This window comes from Pezoporus flaviventris, unplaced genomic scaffold (genome assembly GCF_033815535.1).
Source record: "Pezoporus flaviventris isolate CSIRO_AGI_PZ_B2104156 unplaced genomic scaffold, CSIRO_AGI_Pfla_v1 ptg000047l, whole genome shotgun sequence".
In the NCBI taxonomy this organism is placed as follows: Eukaryota; Metazoa; Chordata; class Aves; order Psittaciformes; family Psittacidae; genus Pezoporus; species Pezoporus flaviventris.
This window is the reverse complement of record NW_026892595.1, coordinates 15,182,963-15,202,040: the sequence shown is the minus strand read 5'-3', so window position 1 is coordinate 15,202,040 and position 19,078 is coordinate 15,182,963. Positions and strand designations below refer to the sequence as shown.

The window sequence follows — 19,078 nt, the reverse complement described above, 5'->3', positions numbered from 1 at the left end:
ATACCTCTCTGAAGTGTTTGTAGATCAATGCATGTAGTATGGGAAACAAAGAGGATGAATTAGAGATCAACATGCAGTTGCTGGGCTTTGATCTCATTGCAATTACATGGACATGGTGGGAGAGGTTGCATGACTGGCATGTGGTCATGAATGGATACAAGCTTTTTAGGAACGACAGGCCAGGAAGGCGAGGTGGAAAAGCTGGCCTTCATGTGGAGAGAGCACCTGGAATACCTGGAGTTCTGTCTTTGGGTGGATGATGTGAGTAAGTCAAGAGCTTATGGGTCAGGATTAAAGGGCAGACCAGCAAGGGTGACACTATTGTGAATGTTTGCTAGCGACCACCTCATCAGGAGGATGAAGTAGATTAGGCCTTTTACAGACAGGTGAAAGCAGCCTTACCCCTGGCTTCCGTCTTGCAAAGTTGTTTCAGGCTCTCAGTTTCCTCCTACTTCATTTACCCACCCTCACCTCATTCTAGTAGCTAAGTGTATTCCATTCCCTCTTAGACTGTATTTTCCTCTTCCTCACCACTGCCATTCCCAACTATCAATTTTCCCTTACTCTTTTTAGCAACTCGGTGTCAGAAACATGTAAGAACCCTATTATATGTAAGAGTTTTCAGGGAGGAACTTAGAATAACTTTAGCAAGTTTAACAGGATGTTAAACAGGGCTGAATGAAGTTGGGCTGTTGGTGAGTAGCATATTTTGTGGCTCAGCTGCTGTGTTGTGATATGGCATGCTCCAGTCCAGGCTCTGGTAATAAAATGGTAATAAAATTTAATGCTATTCCTTTGAAAAGGCTGTCTTGATGGCAGGTACACAGCAGAATAGAGTACATCCCAAACACTGGAGAAGGTAAACAATTTATTGGCAATTGTGTCAAGGAGAACACAGACCTGCCGTATTTATGTGACTGCAGGGGGCAACCCTGACTCTGAATAGCGACGTAAAAGTGCTGTTGGTTTCACTGGGAATTTTTCCTCTGCAAAAACTAAATGGTGAAGATTAAAAATTTACGGTAGAATAGTGGTATCAGAACAAGGATAAACCTGAAGTTATTAGGAATTACTTTTCTGAATATAGTCTCATGCACCATTTAAATCTGGTTTCAAATGGTTCCTTATCTTGTGTAAGTAACATTTAAGAGTGGCTTATCTTCATTGTGTCTTACATAAACATTTTCCTTCATTTAGCACAATATTTTGTACACTTTACCAGGAAGTAAAGCAGCCAAGTCTGCTCCACTATAAGCGTAATCTATTTGAACATAACTCGGTTTATGTTTAGATTGTTAGGAAAACTGGAGTAATATCTATGACTTATGTCTCCCCAGATTCAGAAACAGTATATTCTTCATTCATATTAAAATCATAGGGTCACATCTCAGAGAATAATTCCATCAAGTCACAGAACCACTTATAACTTGCTGGTATTCATAAATATCAGTGGAATTTGAACAAATTTGCCCAGAAATTCCTCAAATGGTATTTCAGGGATGGAGAAATGGTTGCAGCTTAATCAGTTCTGCAGGCCAAATTCTGCACACACCTGGGCTCTTTGTTCATTAAATTCCCCAGCTCCATGTGGATACCCCCCTCATACCCTCTCTTTCAAGGATTCACTTCATATTTTTCACACTCTTTACAATCTGTCATTCACTTGTCCTCCATTTTACTTGTCAACTCAGTGTTGCATTAATCTCATTTGGTATCCCCCACCTACTTATTTTTCCTATTTTTCCACTGGGCTTCTTTACCCTTTCTCTTAAAAAAAATCTGAGTGCTGGCAATGTCTCTTTTCCTCTTTGTCCCAGATCTCGAATTGTTCTCTTTATGATTCTATGTTAATCCTTCTTTGCATAGCTTCACAGCCCCAGACTTCCTCTGCCCCATAATAACCCTTTGTCTATCATTTTTGGGGAATAAATAATTTAGGATGTTCATATCTTTGTAAATGTACTTAGTCAAATTAGAAGGCATAAGAGAAAGTTATCATTATTTCACTTATGAGTGCCATCAGTTGTTAAGAGATCTGAACTGTTGCAGAGATGTTTAAGGTGCCTTGCAAGTGGCTTGTTTTTTCCTATTCCAGCTTCTTGTTGGTGTTTGGTTTTTGGGGGTTTTTGTTTTGTTTTGTTTTATTTGTTTGTTTGCTTGTTTGTTTTGTTTTGTTTTTAAGGATTTTCGGTTAGAATACATAGAATATTTTTGAATGAAGGAGATGCACTGTTCAAAAATAATTCTTGTATATGCACAGGTACAGGTGGACAGGCAAGACAAAAATGCCATTCAGTATTATACATGAATCACAGGACTGGAAAAAATGGCAGAGAAATATATAGGGATGCGTTACATGGCCATTCCTTAAGTCCAGCAGTAAGTTATTTTTCATAGAATCATAGAATCGTTGGGGTTGGAAAGGACCTTAAGATCATCTAGTTCCAAACCCCCTGCCGTGGGCAGGGACACCCAACGCTAAATCAAATCACCCAAGGCCTTGTCCAACCTGGCCTTGAACACTGCCAGGGATGGAGCATCCACAACCTCCCTGGGCAACTTATTCCAGTGTCTCACCACCCTAACAGGAAAGAATTTCCTTCTTATATCCAACCTAAACTTCCCCTGTTTAAGTTTTAACCCGTTACCCCTTGTCCTGTCACTACAGTCTCTAATGAAGAGTCCCTCTCCAGCATCCCTATGGGCCCCCTGTAGGCCCCCCATCTTTTCAAGTAATGGAGACATTCACATGGAAAATTCTTTTTAAGTAGAGTACATCCAGCAAAATAGTGTCAGCGTATATATGAAGACTGCACATAACTGCAAAGTACAAGATTGACTGTCCAGTTCAAAAAAACCCACACTTGCCTCACTTCCTTTTTAATAGCGAGCACGAAAGATGAAATTTAAAGACCAAATACTTCCTTCAGTAGCAGTGGCAGTATTCTACCAGTCCCACAGGGACTATAAATTTTTATCCAAGTCAAGGACATATTTATCTCAGTAATATACTTTTGATGAAATATACATAAAAAGAAAAAACAAAGAAAGACGAACTATAGCTTCTGTTGCATCATCTTTACTGGAAGTAGCTGTGGTTCATAGAGTTTGGTTTGCTGACTGGTTTTATATATTTTAATTTGAAAATCTCTCAAAACTTATTATGCATTCTTAATAAATTAGCCTCACCACCCCCATTCAAATGTTACATTCTAGCTACAGAAGAGTTCAGTGATGCAAAATTTGAACCCTTGTACAACTGAATTCAGTGAGATTCTTTTAAGGAGTCCAAGGTCTCACCAAAAGAAATTATTTTGACATCAGCAGCTGTAGCATACTGATGGGGCCAAGGACTCCTGTCACTACTGAAAAAAATTAGTGGCAATAGTCAGCCATTGCTAGACACTTACACTGACTACAGCAGACTACATTCTCCAGGGGTGGATTCAGCATGTTTTCAAGAATCTGTTTTTGTTTTGTTGTTCTAAGTTATTAATTTAATGTCATTTTAAGAAAATCAGCTTAAATGGAATTAGTCTGAATTTCAAAAATGGTTAACATAACCTGTCATGTTATCAAGGGACACCAATAGAAACTATGGATATAGCAGAAAAAAAAGGAAGATGTGAGATTATCATTTCTACAGATGAAGCCATACAGTGCACAGTCATGTAGAAATCAATCAGTTTTGTATGTTTTTCAGTTACAATTTCTAGAACACATTTTTGCCTACTGATTCATGGAAAACTAAGGACATGACAAATAAGTGAAGCAATGAAACATTCTTTCTACTGAAACAGGATGAAATAGCTGAAGTTTTGAATTTCAGAAGCACTTGTAACCATTCCTTTTCTTGTCCTTCCTGCTAGCATGTGTGCACGCCTGTCAGGTGAATCACACCAGTGCATGGGTCTGGCTATATCATTCTTTTCCTTGCATTCCTTTTCAACTGGATTTAATTCCCTTGTCTTATTAACTTCACAGCTTAAAATACTTGTGGAACTGAGAGAACAGAGAAGAGTGGCCAAACAGAGGGACTGTTTACAGTAAATGCTGCTGTCAATAGGAATTTGCAGTAAGCCATTGTCAGCACAGCCCTGGCTGTAGCTTCCTGGGCAGATTGTTGTTACCACTTCTCAGGAATAGTATTCTGGAATCTCACCACCCAGGTAAACTTGTCATAAAATTCCTCAAGTTCCTTCAATAATTTGTAAGTGTCTCCTAGGGTTTAAATTCTGTATCTCTGACGAATACATCAGAGACATGTAACAACTGAAGTCCATTGCTGGCTTTGCGCAGGTATTGCAAAACCTTGAACTATTTTGCTCTCTACATGCATACACATATCAATTTGCCTTGATTTTATTTTATACATGCCATATGAATAGCTTTGAATGGCTTCTTCTAAGGATTGTCTTCATTCTCCCCTTTCCAGTTATGAAGGGTCAAGTTCTGCTCTTTGTGCCAGATGCTTTGTTACACCTGAGGCTATTCATATTCCTTTGTGTCAAATGGGTGGCTTCTCTGACCAGCTGTAAACAATTAGTCCAACTATTTGACCAGAATTTAACAAAGCTGGAGACTGAATTAAGTTCTTCAGCTTTTCTAAGTAAGGAAGCAGTAGGGTTGTTTTGGGAGAGCACTATTTAATATAATTTAGTATGTATTTTGATAAAACCAAACATCATTCTTTTCAATGGATGTATACAGAGGTTGCTTGGAATACTTACAGTCTCAGCTTTGTCGTAAGTAGTAAGTTTGAGCACGCTTTATGAGTAGCCAGTGGACAATGCAGAACACAAAGGGATTATCATTGCACTTGCCTCAGCATATTCCACTAGAAAAATGATTTTATTATTTTCATATGACTCCTGACATCAAAGTGCAGGTAATATTCTGAATAAACCTTTGGCAAACATTATTCTTAATCTCTCATATGACTTTTAAAATATTTATTTTATTTCTACAAATGTAAATTTTAGTGCATTGACAGTCACACTTCTCCTGTTCTGTTAGAAATTTCTTAGATTCACATTGCAGACTAGCTTCCTGTGTTTTACAGAGTGTTTGCTTCTGTCATGCATTACTGATTTGATACACAATGCCACTCATTTCAGTCTATACAGGCCGCCACGTCCCAAGTTATTTTCATAGTACATTAAGTGCAAATAACATAGCTAACTTTTAAGTTGAATGGAGTTATAACCAGGAAAATACAAAATGTGGTATCCCTGTAGCTACTTAATTTGGCTGCTATTTATGCTCATTGTACCAAGTCCACAAATGTACAACAGAATCATTAGCCCATATATTAAGTATTTATTTTTACACATATATTGTTTTCCTGTTTATTTTATTACTGGAGCCATTACCAATTACAATTCATCATTCAGATGATCCCAGCAACAGGTGGCATCGTCAGTCCATGTCCTAGTCAACTCATTCACAGAGAGTGGTAGAAATGTTCCTGGTGCTGGGTGAAAATATTAACTACTGCATAACATATTTAAAAATAGATACTAAGAAATGAGTTATTAATTTAAAACATTCAGCCAGACTTATGCAACATAAGGAAAGTGAGGTTTAAATAGTTTACGTGAAAATTCTTGTAAAAGCAAATGCATTCAGAAGCCATTTTACATGAAAATCTCACCAAATCAATGTCAAAATTCAAATGTCTATTTTTAATGTTTTTCTTCCAGTCACACAATTGTGCTATCCCTAGAGTAAACACAAAAACACATTTACCTGACATGAGTTATCCCACTGGAATAATTTGTGCAAATAAAGCTTAGCACATGTCAACTACTGTAGGCTTAGGTCAAAAGCATGGAAAATTTCCAGCATCAGAAACAAAAGGACATGTTCACGGAATAAAAAATGGGAAATGTTTTATCGTTTTAAGCAAACAGACACACCTAATTTTTAGACTCAGATCGCCATCTTTTTTTAGACTGTGCCCAAGCCTCAGGAGAGATTTACCTTGTAAAGTTCCCTGCAATTGTGCTTGCTCAATTGCCTAAATTCAAGGCCTGTCGGGAATACACAGCTTCTGTCTGGTTCATGTGCCAAGGTCCCCATTCCACAGAATGAAACACAGGATGCAGGCAATAAGGGGGAATGGGATGATAAATACTCTAGTTGTTGTCCCATTGTAATTTGGAGATTTAAGGAAGGAGCAAACAAATACGGCTGGGGGAGGCATTCCAGGGTTTTGTGGTGTAATTTTTTATTGACTTTCTGTGGTCATCTGTAACAATGCTTTATGATTGCTTTTGCCTTTGAAAGAATTAGGATTGAGACAATGAAGACCTTGGATTTTAGAAGGAGTGAGTCAGAAGAAATAAATGATCAGATACCGTAACAATGAATAGAGTGAAAAATGAATGTTTCCACTCTTTGTCTTAGAAAAAGTTCGAACTGCATCAAGTATTCCATGTTCCTGAAGCTGAAATGAAAAATGAGAAAGAAACGTCTATGGAAAATGTGAAAACAGAGCTTGCGGGTGAACATTTCATGGCCTTGAGCAGATTTTCATACATACAAAGTATATGTCCATATTTAAGCTACAGTCTGGAAGTTACACTGGTTTGATTGGTTTGTACATTATCTTCCCAACCGCATCTGATCTTTTTTATCTTTTTCCTAAAACATGGGAGGAGTAATATGCATTTGCAAAGCAGAACTACAATAGGAAGTAAAACGGCTACCATAAATGAAGGTGGTGTATACCAAATAAATTGATTAACATCAACCCACTTATTCCAAGCAAACACCAGTGCGTGAACAGTGCATAGCAGCAGAGCTAAATATCCCATCTTGCTCTGAAAAGAGAGAGAAAACAGTAAGCTTTTTTTCCAACTTGGCAAAAAAAGTACTTTGTTCAGCAAACATGGAAATCAGGAGAGGCCTCAACCAACACACCTAAGTCAAAGAAAAGAGACTATTGGCTTTAAATTAAATTTAAGAACTGTAATTCAATAATCCAGCTATACCCCTCTATGCCACTGTAAGAGAAAACAGATGAGGCACATTTTTCATGCACTTTGCTAATACACAGAAGAGATTACAGATTACAGGCTGGTCCTGAAAAAGGGTCAGTTCTCAATATCTCAATTTGTAGATGTCAACTGTATCCCAAATTACTTTATTTTTTTTATAAATTATTGTGAGTTCAAAAGCAGATTTATAAATGGTTTTCCATTATTTGCAAAGAAAAACTTTAAGGTCAATTAATATCAGAAGCTCTAGTAAGTCCAGTACTGTGACAAAAGCCATTGCACAACTACGGGAAACTGAAGTCTTTCATTCCATTATAGTGAAAAATTTGGCTTAGGATGTCTACTAAATACAGGAGTAAAGGATTTTTTATGCTAGAGTTACTAGTAATTTTGAGATTCTTGCTGCCTAAGAATCTTGATATTGTTGGAAAAATGGAGTTACCCACCAGTGAAGACAAACACTGCCTTTCCAACTGCTAAAACTACAGAATCAGATTTTCGAGCATAAGTTTATTTGTTTATAAAACAAATCTAATATAGTAGTATTACTCTTCTGTGTTTCTTCACCATGTTAATTTAGTTCTGAAAGCAGTCATTCATTCAGAGGCTGTCTCCTAGACCTGTCCATATATATTCTCTGTGGAGCTGAAAACTTTTCTTACAAATTATGTACTCCACAGAGTGGGTAGAATCTCAGATCAGTAATTGCTGGAAGATGCATATTTCAGAGCTACTTTTCAAATTCAGATCAAATTTTCTAATGTCAGGTACTTATTAAGTCATTGAATTTTAAGATTTTGGTGTTCAGGGACTTAATTCAACACTTGCTTAACTTTAGTGTGATCACACTGATGCCAGCAGAGCCACCCCTTATTATTACTGTTTATGATACAGGATAACTAAGAGCAAATGAGATGCTTAGGTGAACAAAACAAGCACATCTGTAGCGAACTAAGGACTGGCTGCATTTGATTATGCATCTCTTCTAAGATGTCTCCTTTTCAGGATATTTTTTTGGTGGGGGTTATGAAGCTAATGGAAAATCTTTGCATATATTATTGGGCAGAAGTCTTCCTCTGGACTTTCCAGTCATCTGGTAAAGAATTGCCAAGGTAGCTCCAAGGGAGCAACAAGCATTTCTCCTTATGCACTGTGGTATGTAGGAACAGCATTGGCTGGTTCAATACCACCTACTTCCAATTCAGCAGGATACAGGGCATTCCTGAAACATAAGATACCTAGAAGGTGACTTAAGTGCCTTCAGCACCAGAGGTCTTTGACCTAAGAATACGTCCTGAAGGAACAACTGCTGCTCATCACAAAGGCAGAGGAGCGAAGAAGTGGTTTGGAGTTGTCTTTCTTCCCATTTTACTCCCTGAACCTGACAGTTTTTTCTCCTGACAAAGTAACAGATGAAATAAACATTTCTTGCAAAGCAACTGACAGAGTACGAAACAAACTCTTAGGTTGGTTTTTCTAACTTCTCTGCGTTTGATATTTCTAACTCCTAATGATCTTAGCTGATAACATGCAGTCCTACAAGTGAGGACTAATGACATGCAATAATGACATTTATGCATACCTGAATGTAGTGGAATTCTCTCCAGGTCAAAGAGTGACTAACAGATGGAATTGATGTTATTGCCAACAAGGCCAGCAAAGCAAGTCCCAGAATTCCTAAAGACACATAAATCTCCATTCTCCAAACATCATGTTCAATCCAGGCATTTTCTTTTTTTTGTTTTACCTGCCAAACAAACACCATATTTAACATGAAAGACTGGCATACTCTACCATTTGCATGAAATACACCTATTTTCACCATAATATTAAGGAAATATACCAAGAAACACAGGTTTTTTTTTTCTTGAATGTTTCTGAATGTAACCGCTATTTATGTCCAATGACAAAGTCTCAACTGCAGTTATGTGCAAAGCAAAGTTGGATTTTAAATTAGAAGAATTTAGACTTCATCAGTGTCTTGTTCTAGGAGAGACTGGTTCTGAGGCCTGTTAGCCTGCCTTCACAGCGGGAGAAATCTTACTCTTTGACAAAAAAATTCTGTCTATGGCTAAATATCATATCTGAGAGCTTATAACAGGAAATATATTAAAGCACTATTTTAGGGAGATAATTCAGCAGGCACTCTTAATGATGGTATCCTTCCAAGATAGTTGCTTAGCTCTATTTGTTTAAAAACAGCTTAACAACTTGGTACATTCAACTTCACTGAATACAACAGCTGGTATGGAGGAAAAGATTGTGATTTTAATAAACTGATGTCAAAACTTCTCTTATTTATGACTACTTACAACAGCCCTTTGATGCTGCTAGTGCTCACCATGGTGTAATATGCCTCAAATATGATAATTTCTTCATCTTGAAGACTGGAATCTCAATGAAATTTCTGGTAACCCATTCAAATCAGATTACCAGTAAGGCTGATTTCAGTTTTCAACGGGTTCAACTGTTTACAGAATTTGTAACATCATGCTAAACTCTAGATTAGGCTTCGGGGGTAATAAAATGTACATTTGCAGTCTATACCTCATATTTGAATAGTCCTTGCACTCAACGTAATATGCAAGTATTAGGAACTGTCTAGTCACAGAAGATCTTGGAGAGCTTTGCAAGCCAATTATTGTCCATGACTCAGAAGCATGATTGAAATTCTATCTTTTAACAAGTTAGTGTGCATTATCCCAATTGTGGAGACATCAGTGTTCACAAATTTAGTTTGTGGCAAATACGGATTATTGTGATTTAGCTCAGCCCTCCTTCATTGTTAGCTAATTCATGTTAGAAAGGAGATGTCTAAAAATGGTACGTGCTTAGTTTTTGTAGATAGATTCCACCTGGGCAGAGAAGGTTGATCCACATTAATAGTGTGCCAAAGACTTATATGTTCCTGTGAGGCAGGTATAATTATGTGCATTTTGCAGAGATATAAAATCCCAAATGAAGAAAATGACTTATTTAATACACACTGGCACAGCTGTGTTGACTCTTGACTCTCTATTACATGCTTTAACAACTAGGTCCTGCTCCATCCCTTAACAGTGCTCTGTAGGGATCTGCTTCAAAATCAGGGGAAGGCAGTCTTTTCCCCCCATCCAGATTTGCTTGAATGATCAAAACCAAGGATTTTCTGAATACATTTTTTTTCTGAATAATTCTGCTTGCATACCCATCATACCTGCTGGAATGCCCAGTTCAGCAGCTTGTATCTGTATGATCTTCTCATTGGATAGCATAGGCTATAGCAGGCATGCATTGTAGCGAAGAAGAAACTGAGAAGTCCAAATTGCTTTCTTGATAACATCCATCTATCCAGCCACTGAGGAAACCTTTTATACTTGGTGCCAAAGTACAACTGGAAACCAGCAGCTAATATTCCTGGTAAATATACTAGTGCTAAAAGGGTAATTGAAACCACTGGTAAAACTTTGTTTATGACAAGGATCGGAATTTTATAGAAAACGTTTTCCTTTTTGGTTATAAAAGGATATACGACATCTCGCATAGAAGTGTAAATAAATGTTAATAATGAGAGCACGAATGCTATCTTCATTGGTAAGTGCCACTTGGGGAACAGATCCTGCTTGCAGTGTCGTTCTGAAGAGTGTTCAAACTCACTAAAATGGTGTGCTCGATGTAAATTAAAAAGTGCAGCTGCTTCTGATGGGTTGGTGACTTGCATATCCACATTCTGGAAAGGACAGAAAGGAAATACCAAGTGAGTTCAAGAGAAGATTGAAACTTCACTAATGGCAGTATTTGCCGTTGTGGCTTTTACACTGTACTGCACTGAAACCATATACAAAACATACACACTATTATAAACAAGGTAGTTTGAAAACATAGCATTTTAAAACATAGTAGTTAAGCCAGGCACTTTTAACATAGATTTCTCATTCTTCATTCATTATCTGTGATCATTTCAAAATAGATTTTAATTTTCAGGAAGTTAACTACACCACAAGGGAAGATGAATTACATTATGTGAAGCATCATTACAGCTTCTTATGATATGAGCTACAGATTTCAAATGTCAAATTTCAGCTACAGACTTCATGATGTAGCCCAAATAATATGCAAAATAACAGCATCCAGTGTCAAGACATTAAAATATTTCATTCAGTCACTGCTATTTTAATGACATTTAATTGGGGAATACAGATGTAAATAGAAATATTTGGGGTCCAGCATATTAGGCAAGCTGCACATTGGTCAGCCCTAGCATCAAGTCCTATGGTCTTCTTCCTCTCCTTCACAAAGTCTTCTTAACTTTTCTTAAACCTTGTGAAACGGAGTCACTTCAGGTTAAAAAGCTGAATTTTCTGCTGCCAAATAGGCATGCCTTGATTCTAGTCTCACAGATCTTGGCAGAATTATCACAGACTTCAGAAGGGGCTAAACTAGTACAAGATTTTGGAGTAATATTATAAACTGTATTACATGGTGATAAAAGATGCATGGAAGATTAAAGATTCATGGAAGAGGTATATGACCGTTGTACATACAAAATGAAAACACGTGTATCAACAGTAGGACATTGCACTTGATGCATCAGAGAGCTGACCAGCAGTGGAGAATTGATAACATTAGGTAATAAACAGGTAAGTCCTTTAATATTCTTGTGCAATATAAAGTAAAACTGAACTAGTGATGCAATGGCTCAGCTTTAGAATGGCTAATGTAGCAGATGTCCAGACCTCCAGAAGCAAAATGGCACTGTCCGTTTTGAGAAAGACAAATAGTAGCTTGGAAGTTGTAAATTAGCATCCTGCTAAGATACAAGAGAACTTCCTATCTCAGCAACGTTATCTGTCTTTATGCTCAAGAATCAGATATCATACTGAAGCTGATCAAGGGGTCAATTCAAACAAGTTACTGCTTGTAAATAAGGTAAGGCTAGGTAGATGTGAATCTTGCGTTCATTTTTGGAGAAACACAGGTGTTTTGTTTTAACAGAAAGATAAAAAATGTGCACTGCTATCTCATAAAAATCCCATTTGGAGATGAGGTAACCTCGACAGACAAAATCACATGAAAGATTGCAATATTCTGGGTGACATTGGAGCTGCTTTTTTTACAGAACTTCATCTGTTTTTGCAGCTTTTTAAACTTTTACCCAGGTTTTTATTTCTTTTTACTTTTTTATTTTTTATTTATTAACTTTTTTTTACAGAAACATTACCAAGTTGCCAAAGTTTCCCATATTTCTTCTTGGCACGATGTTCTGACTTGCATTCTGATCAATGGCATGTTTATCACTTTCCTTCTTCTCCATTACAGAAATTCCCTGCAAAGCAAACACAGAATGTAAAACAGGTTTTGAAAAGCCCTGAACTTGAACTTTGGGGCCTTCAAATGTTTTCTTCCCTCTCCTCCACCCATATACTGGAGAAGGTGTGATAATCTAGGGAAAGTCTGAATTCTGAAAAGATAACAGAAAATCTTGCTTATTTTTTTCAGAACAAAATCATCGATGAAAAATTTTAGCTAAATGCCCATGTCACCAGTGGAATGAAGGCATTAACTCACACTGAAAGCTTTTAAATGATAGCAAATAAGTGTGAAACAGCTTATGGAAATAACATGTAAAATGTTATGAAGATGGATTTTTGGAAAGTTCATGAGACTTGCTGATCCAAGAAGCCCAGGCAAATGTGTTGTTCTTAATATTTTTTAGATTTTAGGATTGGTCTACCTGACAGTCACTCAGCGGCTTTAGAGGTATATTCTTCCTTCAAGACTGCCAGGAAATTCCAGCTGGAGCTTTGCTCATGCTGTTTCAAGGTATACTGGCAGTACTCATCACCCACAAGTACCAGCAGAAACTCTAAGCTATTGAGGATTACAAGAAATCAGAAGCCAGGGAAAAAAAAAATGAGGGAGAATAGATAAACTGATGGATGTTTCTGAAAATCCATCCTAGGATAGCAGGAAAGACAATATCTTGAAGGCTGTAAAGTAACAACAAGAACTGCAAGGACCCTGCATCAGGATCGCATGTGTGCATCCCACTGTTGCACACTGAAGGAGGAGAGGTGCTAGCACCACACCACTGGAAGGTCTGGGTGCCATACTACAGCCTGATTTTCTGTGGCTACCTTTAAAACAGTGATAAAGTAGCTCTTCCATGTACCTTCATACTGAGCAGCTGAATTACTAGATAGGAAACGGTTTTGCTAACAACTCATTCTTTTATATTCATAAACCTTTTGGGAAATTGTATGGACAAATCAGACTTTGACAGTTGACCTTTTCTTACTGTGTCTGGTTCTTCAGTGGATAAGCCCTACAGCCTCGTACTGTCTGCTATGAGGGTTTGCTTTCTGCCAGGCCACCAGACTCCTGAAGCCAAAGTATTCTTTTCCTAAGTATTTCACTTTGGATTTTTCCCTCCTGCTAGCAAGTTCTACCTTTGGGCATAACCTTTCAGCCAAGTGCTGCAGAGTAGGGTCAACAAGAGCTTCTGTCTGAAGGTCAGGCTGTTAACCCTTCCCTACACCAGCCAATGGATGTTTTGTGTATCCTGCACACAGAAAGCATGGGCTGAGGAAGGCACATTTCTGTTTTTCCCTGCTATTCCTATGTCTAATCCCAGCGATTTTATCACAAGTTTCAGGCTATCAGACATCTTCATAAAACTTCAGCTCATGCAGTCCCATGATTAGTTAAGAATTTCAACTTCTGTATGTTTCAATATGCTGTATTTCTACCTGTTACAATGGCAATGCCAACAGAACTCAATATAACTTACCTACCTGGAAAAAAAGAGCAACAAATAGGTTGAGCTCCAGATCTACTTTTAAAAGAACTCATTATATGAAGGGCAGTCATATCTGCAGTCACTCTTTACTCTTTTTGGGGCCTACCCTCTGATTTTTGCAGTATAATGCTTTTTTGCAGTATAATGTTTTTTAATAAAAGGACATAAAGTTACAGACTGACTTTTTATTCTTTTAGATAATGAGACTGACTTCTTAAAATTGTTAAAACAGTGTGTGGCTTGGATCTTTTCTGCTGTTTTATTTTTAATTTGTTTTTTCTGTATTGATCTCCACTGAGCTTTCAACTGTTAATATCCCCAGTCTATGTGAGCTTACACGGTGATTCCAGTCACTTCAATAACTTTCCTCTTCTGATCACCACACTGTCTTGGGGGTCCAAAAGAATGTTTAGATTGTGAAGCTCTGTGTGGAAGAGCTTGACTCACTTGATTCTCATGTACTATCATTCCTAATTTAGAAAATTTAGAAATGAAGAACCCAGTAATGGTTTTCAAGCAAAGGTTTGTATTGATGAAGATGTACCATGATGAGAAACAAAATATGCATGAGCTGGAATGACAGCTGCTGATCCTAAATGCTGATTTAATGGTTATTTTGGGAAACAATGTTTAATACCATGTTAAGTACAGCATTAATGGTGTATGCAGCAGAAAACAAAATGGAAAAAAAAGAAGAAAGTGTATGAAAAAAATGAATGCATTTTTCCATCCACATTTCCATGGATGAGCATTCATCCATGGAAAGATGGGCTACAGCCAAGCGACCGCATGCAAGGAAACATAGATGCCAAATGACAACAGTCCCCTTGGCTTCTGATACCAGTTTTAACGCAAAATTATTTCTTGAGTAGGCCCAGTAACAAAGCACAGTAATAGCCTTGGAAACTCTTAAATACAACTCACTTACAATTCCACTATTCATTGTCCTATGAATTGTCAGAAAGGAGTCATCTACAGCATGCATCTTTTTGGAATACCTCTGAAGAAAGAAATTTAGGAGTCCTGTGGGAGACAAAAACTCGCCATTTATAGCCCTACAGAAGTCGTAACTGTTACGAAAGACAACAGTTGCAGTAATGTCCATTCACAGTGCACACCCCTTCTGCTCTGGGAGGCAGCTGATGATGGGGATGGAGGATATCCAGCTGCAGGAAGCCAATTTCCCAACACTGTGAGTACGCTACTGCATTTTGTACCAAGAAAACAGGCTCTTTATAAGGCTGAACCAACAAGTACTCACACTGTGCAGACATCACCCCAAGAAAATCTCATCCAAAGTCAATGAGAGGTTTTCCCTTGTAAAGAGTTTCAGGGCTGGCACAAATGGGCAAAACAAATAGGCTATGATAATGTGGATGAGGTGTTGGCAAAGGCACGGGACAGGGCCCACATCTCTCTCCTTTGGCACTATTTGAACACGACAAGGTGGGAGCGTTAGCGATAGCTGCCTCGCTCCTGCAGTGCCCGCCGCACCGCGCAGGACGATGTAAGCACTCAGCGCAGGAGAAAATAACTTACCCTTAACTTACTCTTCAGGAATTCTGCTGAGCTCTGTGGAAAACCTAATGGAAGGCCGGGGGGATGGGAGCAGGAGCGCGTCGCTCACAGGTCCTCCTCGGTCACAGTCGCCGGGGCAGGGCCGGGTGGGCTGCCAGCCCGACGCCCGGCGCTGAGAGCCGCTCCGCAGAGGAGCCCGAGCCCGAGCCCGATCCCGCCAGAAGGACCCGTCCTGTCCCGTCCGGTCCCTACAGTCGCAGGTCGGGCGGGGCCCCGCTCCGGAACCCGGCCACGTGGGCGCGCTTGGACGCCTCCCCAGAGGCTCCGCCAGCGGCCGCTCCCCCGTTTCCCCTTGCCCCGGGGCTCACGCACCTCGTCCCGCAGCCTTTTCTCCCTGCAGGATGCCCAACTGCCCCCGCTGGGGCCGGCGGCGGCGTCGGGCTTCGGCTCGTCTTGGCAGGGGGGCAGCCCCTGGCGGCGGCAGTGCGGGCGCCGGTGCCCGGCCTCGGCGCGGCTCTGTCGGGGAAGGCGGGCTCAGGTCAGCGGCGGATTGCCTGCCGGGCTCTTAGGGGAGCGGAGCAGGGGCCTGGCCGCAGCCTGCACCTCCCCTCCCGGCCCCGCCTTCCGCGCCCATCCCGCTCCCCTCCTCGCAGCGGAGTGCGTGCCGGGGTTCCGTCCTGTGTCCCGAGCCGCAGCAGCGGTGGGCATATTGGGGCGTGGAGCGGCGGTGCCGGAGGGGAGACCCCGAGGTGCCCGGGCGGCCGCCCCAAGAAGATCCCAGCTGTAGGTCTGCTGGGGCCTCGGCTGGACAAAGGGCTCATTCACCTGCGCCTTCTCCGCCCCGCAGGAGGTGGGGAAGAAGGAGGAGGAGGTGAAGGAAGAAGAGACGAGGCACCGAGATGCTCTTGCCTCCCCGGGCGCCCCCTGTTCCCTGAGCTTCCCTTTCTCCAGGAGCCCCTCTCCCTTTGCCGGGCCGCAGGCATAGATTCTCGGGGTGTGCTGCAGCACCTCGGGGCACCGGCGCTGCCCTCGCCGGGCAGGCTCCCGCGAAAAGCGGCCCTTCGGGTCCCTGCCTGGGAAACCTTCTCCTCGCCTTCCGGTTCCTTTCCTGTTCCCTGCCGGTTCTTCCAAACTTGCCACTGTCCCAGCCTGACACAATACTGTACTAAATCCTGCTTCCAATACGAGCAGTCGGCACTTTATTATTCCCTTTCCCCCCTGTACTCCCGCAATACCGTGATCTGGTGCCGTTTTTCTGTGCTGGCGATTCTGAAAAGGCAGCTGTCTCCTGAAAGTTCAGTCACACAGTAAAATGAACTAACATTATATATCTTGTGGGAGCTCTGGTTTAGTGGCTATTTTGACGTTTGGTGGCTGACACTGCAGAAAGCACGGCCAGTCCATCTGAAATGTTTTTATTTCCTCACGCAGGGCTCATTGTGTTTTCCTCAGGTTGTCTTCACAGAAATGATGCCAAATTCCATCTCTTTGTATTTTAGGAATATATTTTTTCCTCCTTCTCAGTAGATGCTAAGTGGACGTAGACTTAAGCTGAATGGTACATCTGGCAGAGGAGAGGAGATTTACTTGAAAGGAATAAAAGTCACAGCAATTCTCTCGTGTTAAAACAAACCCTTAACTTTTATTTATTTTTTAGTTACCTTCATTAACGTATTTGCCTGTGCTTTGCATTAAGGCTATTTCCCACATGCTTTCCATTAGTGTCTTTATTTTTGCAAGGAATGCTGACTTCTGTATGCTCTCACTTTGTGAAAGTTGATTTTCTTTGCTTCTTTTTTGCACCTTCGGTTTGTTTTTTAACCCAGTTCCCAGCAGAGAGCATCAGCAGGGTGACGCCCGGCGGTGGGAGCACTGGGGAGGAGGCCGCCTGCAGCAAGGTGCATGGTAGTGCGTCGCCCTACACACCGGCTAAATGGGAATTTGTAGTCGAAGGGCTAAAAGAATTGTCTTATTCGAAGTGAAACCCCATGGTAAAGGTATCCTCAGAAGTCCTGGTGTAAGTTAGTGTTATAGGGATTACATTTCTAGCCCAAAAGGTAGCACAGGATGCTGAGAGATTTCAGCATCTGGATATCCTACCTTAAGGCTAGAATACCCTTAAGATATCCTCAGCCTTTTCATAAAGCACACAAGAGCTAAACTCCTGAATAAATATTCTGAGAAGATGAAGTGAAAAGCTAGCCAAAGTGAACCTGGCTATTAAATAAGTACCTAGTAAGCTGCTCTGCACAGATGCTCCTAGGGGTCTCTGGACAAGCAATCCCCTCTCTAGTCTCTGCATCCTGAGGGCTATTAAGTGCCTGTCTGTGAATAAAATGGAAAGCTCATTTACTGTGGGTGCTGACAAAATGGAAGAAGTTTCAAATGCTAGGGAAAAACTTTCCTTTCATGGCTACCCTAAGGCATGACTTCCAGGTCATTCAGAGTACTACCAGTTCATTCAGAGTATTACCTGTATAAGAGTGGTACTGGAAGGCTAAGTGCACGGCAGTTCTTCTGCAGACTGTTAATTTCCATTGTACTGCTGCATGCTGACAGCTTTGAACTGGTATTTATGCCAAGCGCTGTGCAAGAAGTGTGAGACTTAAAGTAGGAAACACCACAGGAATCAGGAGTTGATTCAAAATGAAATAATTTCTCTTGGCACATGCAGAATGGGCATGATCTTGCTGGCAAAAAATTAAAGCTGTGCAGGTTTGGCTAGCTCCAAACATTTAGAGTGTCAGTATTTTTTAACTGTTGCAGGAGTTGGGCGAGGAAAAAATAATACTTCTGTGGCTGCTGAAGTGTGACAGAGTATTTTCCAGAGATTAAAAACAGTCTTGATGACTGTCTTAGCCCATCTGTGTTTTAGTCCTTCTTCATTCTGGACAGAGTCCATGTGCAATATTGACAAAGGATGTGAGGGAATGGTAGATTGCATTTTCTGGAGGAAAAAAAAAAATCTCATCATTGACAAAATTGCCTGACTGTTTGTATACCTTGAGAACATTTTCACCACAGTTTATACAGGGAGAAGTCTGTGGTCAGAGCTATTTGTCTGCTTCTGCAGCTGCTTTTTAGACTAGGAGCTCTGAGGAGGACAACTTGCCAAATGGTTGGGAAAGTGACGCAATCTTCCAGTAACACACGGGCCTACGTATAGTCATACTAAGACTTAATCTCTCTCTGAGCTTGTTGAGTAAGCTAAGTGTAAGTATTACAGTCAGCAAGATGGCTCTGGCATGTCCCTGTGTGACTCAGAAATGATGCTGCATAAGGGAAAGTGGTGTGGAAGGGTGGAAACCATTCTCTGTAATTTAGACAAGTGCAAATGGGCTTGTGTCTGCTGAGTTGAAACAGTGAAAGAGTGGCTAGGTTTCCAGGATGGTCCTGGAGGGGGTTCAGCAGTGGGTTACCAGGATGGTGAAGGGCTTACAGGATGTGCTCTCTGAGGAGAGACATTGAGGAGCTGGGCTTGCTTATTCTGGGAAAGAGCAGACTCACGGTTGATGTAGTAGCAACCCTCAAACATTTGAAAAGAAGGTACAAAAGCAATAGTGCCAGGGACTACTACTGTAAGAACAGCCAGAGATCACAGATTGCAGCTTGAAGGTTCACACTGGGTATTAGGAAAACAGCTCTTCGCTGTGAGGATAGTGAAAATTCAGAGGGATTGCGGCATCATCAACATTTTCAAAATCTAACAGTACAGAGTGGTGGCTGACTTCACAGAATCACTGAACTGTTGAGGTTGATGGTGAACTCTGGAGATCGCCTT

General features: G+C 40.6%; 1 protein-coding gene across 2 annotated transcripts; it reads right to left on the bottom strand.

Moving 5' to 3' along the window:
• Nucleotides 1–6,209: 6,209 nt before the first annotated feature.
• Nucleotides 6,210–14,899, bottom strand: STEAP1 (STEAP family member 1). Of its 2 annotated transcripts, XM_061468422.1 has the most exons (5): nucleotides 14,873–14,899; nucleotides 12,202–12,306; nucleotides 10,198–10,710; nucleotides 8,584–8,748; nucleotides 6,210–6,824 (listed from the first exon to the last, which is right to left on the bottom strand). In XM_061468422.1, exons 1-5 carry the CDS (start codon nucleotides 14,882–14,884, stop codon nucleotides 6,567–6,569), a joined length of 1,053 nt encoding a protein of 350 aa, XP_061324406.1. In that variant the 5' UTR covers nucleotides 14,885–14,899; the 3' UTR covers nucleotides 6,210–6,566. The 2 variants fall into 2 exon arrangements, with proteins under 2 accessions (XP_061324406.1, XP_061324405.1); XM_061468421.1 differs by lacking the exon at nucleotides 14,873–14,899 and having other exon boundaries at nucleotides 12,202–12,469.
• Nucleotides 14,900–19,078: the final 4,179 nt, after the last annotated feature.